This window comes from Zingiber officinale, chromosome 2A, assembly GCF_018446385.1.
Source record: "Zingiber officinale cultivar Zhangliang chromosome 2A, Zo_v1.1, whole genome shotgun sequence".
In the NCBI taxonomy this organism is placed as follows: domain Eukaryota; kingdom Viridiplantae; phylum Streptophyta; class Magnoliopsida; order Zingiberales; family Zingiberaceae; genus Zingiber; species Zingiber officinale.
In genome coordinates this window covers 37,618,481-37,621,144 of record NC_055988.1, presented here as the reverse complement: position 1 = coordinate 37,621,144, position 2,664 = coordinate 37,618,481, and the positions used below count along the sequence as shown (strand labels likewise).

General features: G+C 48.8%; 1 protein-coding gene across 1 annotated transcript; it reads left to right on the top strand.

Moving 5' to 3' along the window:
• The first annotated feature begins 543 nt into the window (after positions 1 to 543).
• LOC122041041 lies at positions 544 to 2,411 on the top strand. The gene is made up of 3 exons (XM_042600574.1): positions 544 to 1,051; positions 1,308 to 1,658; positions 1,737 to 2,411. Exons 1-3 carry the CDS (start codon positions 641 to 643, stop codon positions 2,337 to 2,339), a joined length of 1,365 nt encoding a protein of 454 aa, XP_042456508.1. The 5' UTR covers positions 544 to 640; the 3' UTR covers positions 2,340 to 2,411.
• The last annotated feature ends 253 nt before the right edge of the window (positions 2,412 to 2,664 follow it).

Genomic DNA, 2,664 nt, shown 5'->3' with positions numbered 1-2,664 from the left:
ATAAGTAACTCTCGTCAGCTTGAGCAGGAAGTGTGGGGCGTTACACCTTAGAACCTAAGGTTATCACCACTAGAACCTAGGGTTACCTCCTCCTAGAGTTTTCCACCTGCTTAAAATCTACTAGGACTTTTGTCTAAGAACACTTAAGACTTTCTTATAAGTTTAATCACATTTATTTGATAACAAGTAACCTTAACTTTGAATCCATTTGTCATTATCAAAATACAGATTCGATCGTCTAGTGTTGTCTGCATAAATGATTTTTAATTATTGCTAAACATTGAAGAAGCAAAATATAGGAGCTAACAAATATTGATATATTATTACGTTTGATAAAGTAAATATAGCTAAAATATTTTTTTAAGAAATTAAAACAACGCATTTATATATTTATTAAATTATTTTAATGCGTTCAAAAATACTAAAAATTTGATAATGGTTATTTAATAGTTATTATAATAATATAATAATTATTTATTGACTATTATGATAAGAATGAAAAATATAAAATAGGATTTCTTTCGGATAAAAATGGATAGTTTAAAGGTTTTTGCTAAAAATCCACAGAGAGGAAACCGGAGCTGTCACCGGAGCCCGGAGGGGGGAGGAGCTCCCGCCGGAGGAGGAGAAGAGCTCGCGCATGAACCGTCCGCAGGTGCAGGTACTGCTCCCCCGGCGGAAGAAGGGTCACCGCCGCCACTCTTCGATGTTTCCGCCGCAGGAGGAGGCGGCTGCCGCGTCTCTGGTCGTGAGGTCCGTGAGCTTTCCGGAGACGCTCGCGCCCTTGATGGAGGGTCCCGACTACGGCGGCGCCGCAGACGCCGACGAGGACAGGAGGAAGGAAGGGTGGACCCAATGGGTGCGGATCCAGCTCTCGCGTGTCCCCTCGATGACCTCCTCGTCGGCTGCTGCTGCCGCCGACGCGTCCTCCTCCTCGTTCCGCTGCTCCGACCTCCGTCTCCTCTTAGGAGTCATGGGTGCGCCGCTCGCCCCCATCTACGTCACCACCAATGACGGTTCGCCTCACCTCAGCATCAAGGACACTCCCGTTGTAAGATTCGTCATATCTTCTTTCTCCATCTCGCGGTTTGCATCAGCCTCCCGTTGTAAAATTGCTACTCTTTAAATTCAGCATGGAAGTTTCCTCTTGATTTTCTAGAGTTCTAAACTCAATTTTTCATCATTGTCGAATTGAAATAGCCAAATTTATTGTCGATGCATTTCATGATCCATCTAGCTAGTAGATTTCACATCGATGCCACTTCATGTTCGTTCACGGATTCAATCCCCTTGGTCTTTCTCTTCAGGAAGTTTCAACCGCCAAATACATACTGCAGCAGTACATGGCGGCTTCGGGCGGTCTGAAGCTCCAGAGATCCATCCGCAACTCCTACGCCAGGGGGAAGGCACGAATGGTGGTGTCGGAGTTGGAGACCGGTACCAAATTGATCAGGAACAGAAGCAGCTCGTCGCGCACGGTTGAGTCGGGGGGCTTCGTCCTCTGGCAGATGGCCCCAGATAAGTGGTTCGTCGAGCTAGCGATCGGGGGTAGCAAGCTCGACGCAGGCTCCAATGGCGAGGTTGTCTGGCGCCATACGCCATGGCTCGGCGCCCACGCTGCAAGAGGCCCCGTCAGGCCTCTTCGCCGCACTCTCCAGGTCGATCCACAGTCACTTCAAATTCATTCCTTTGGGATGAATCCGGCATGGCTAATTTTAGAGTTTCTGTTGGTTCAGGGCCTCGATCCATTGACCACGGCCAGAATGTTTGGCGACGCGCGCTGCATTGGGGAAAAGAAGGTCGACGGAGAGGATTGCTTTGTTCTCAAGCTCTGCGCTGATCCTCAGATCCTGCGAGCCCGAAGTGAAGGCCCGGTAGAGATCATCAGGCACGTCCTCTTCGGCTACTTCAGTCAGCGAACTGGGTTCCTCCTCCTCTTGGAAGATTCCCACCTCACTCGGATCCAAGCCAACGCCGGAGGCGACGCAGTGTACTGGGAGACCACCATTAGTTCCTCCCTCCACGACTACTCCCTGGTCGAAGGAATAATGGTCGCCCATTCCGGTCGCTCCAATGCCACTCTTTACAAATTCGGTGAGACGGCAGCGAGCCACACCAAAACCAGGATGGAGGAGGACTGGACGATCGAGGAAGTGGCCTACAACGTTCCCGGCCTCTCGGTGGAGTGCTTCATTCCTCCTTCTGATATAAGACGCGACTCGATCACTGAATCTTGCGATCTTCCCCGGGCGAAGGTTTCGACATTAGAAGCCAAATCCAAAGGATGCCTGAGAGAAAGTTCATTTGGAGATCAAAGCCTAGCGCCATCAGGTCCATGAACATGCAGCAGTACAGTGTTCACACTCCTGTTTATTCAATTATGAAACAAGAGCATAATATTAGTTGGTTCATAGGAGGTGGTTCAAGATTCAAGTAGTGCCTTCTCATTGCCTTAATCTTGATACAAGAAACTCCAAATTCAGTTCAGGTAAAAATGAAACATCTATAACTCTAACCATGCGACCGAGACACAGAATAGCGCATGTGACAGAGAACACTGGAACAGGGGGCCGCACGTCACGTCAGGTGTGGCGTGGCGCCTTGCAGATGATACGATGTCTTCTGCAAGTCTTCCTTCGCCTTTAATGGCCGAAACCCTGCAGC

Coding starts and splice junctions, on each gene's coding strand:
- LOC122041041 (XM_042600574.1), top strand. CDS start 641: ATGAACCGTCCGCAGGTGCAGGTACTGCTCCCCCGGCGGAAGAAGGGT. Junction 1,052..1,307: donor GCATCAAGGACACTCCCGTT/GTAAGATTCGTC, acceptor CTTTCTCTTCAG/GAAGTTTCAACCGCCAAATA. Junction 1,659..1,736: donor CTCTTCGCCGCACTCTCCAG/GTCGATCCACAG, acceptor CTGTTGGTTCAG/GGCCTCGATCCATTGACCAC.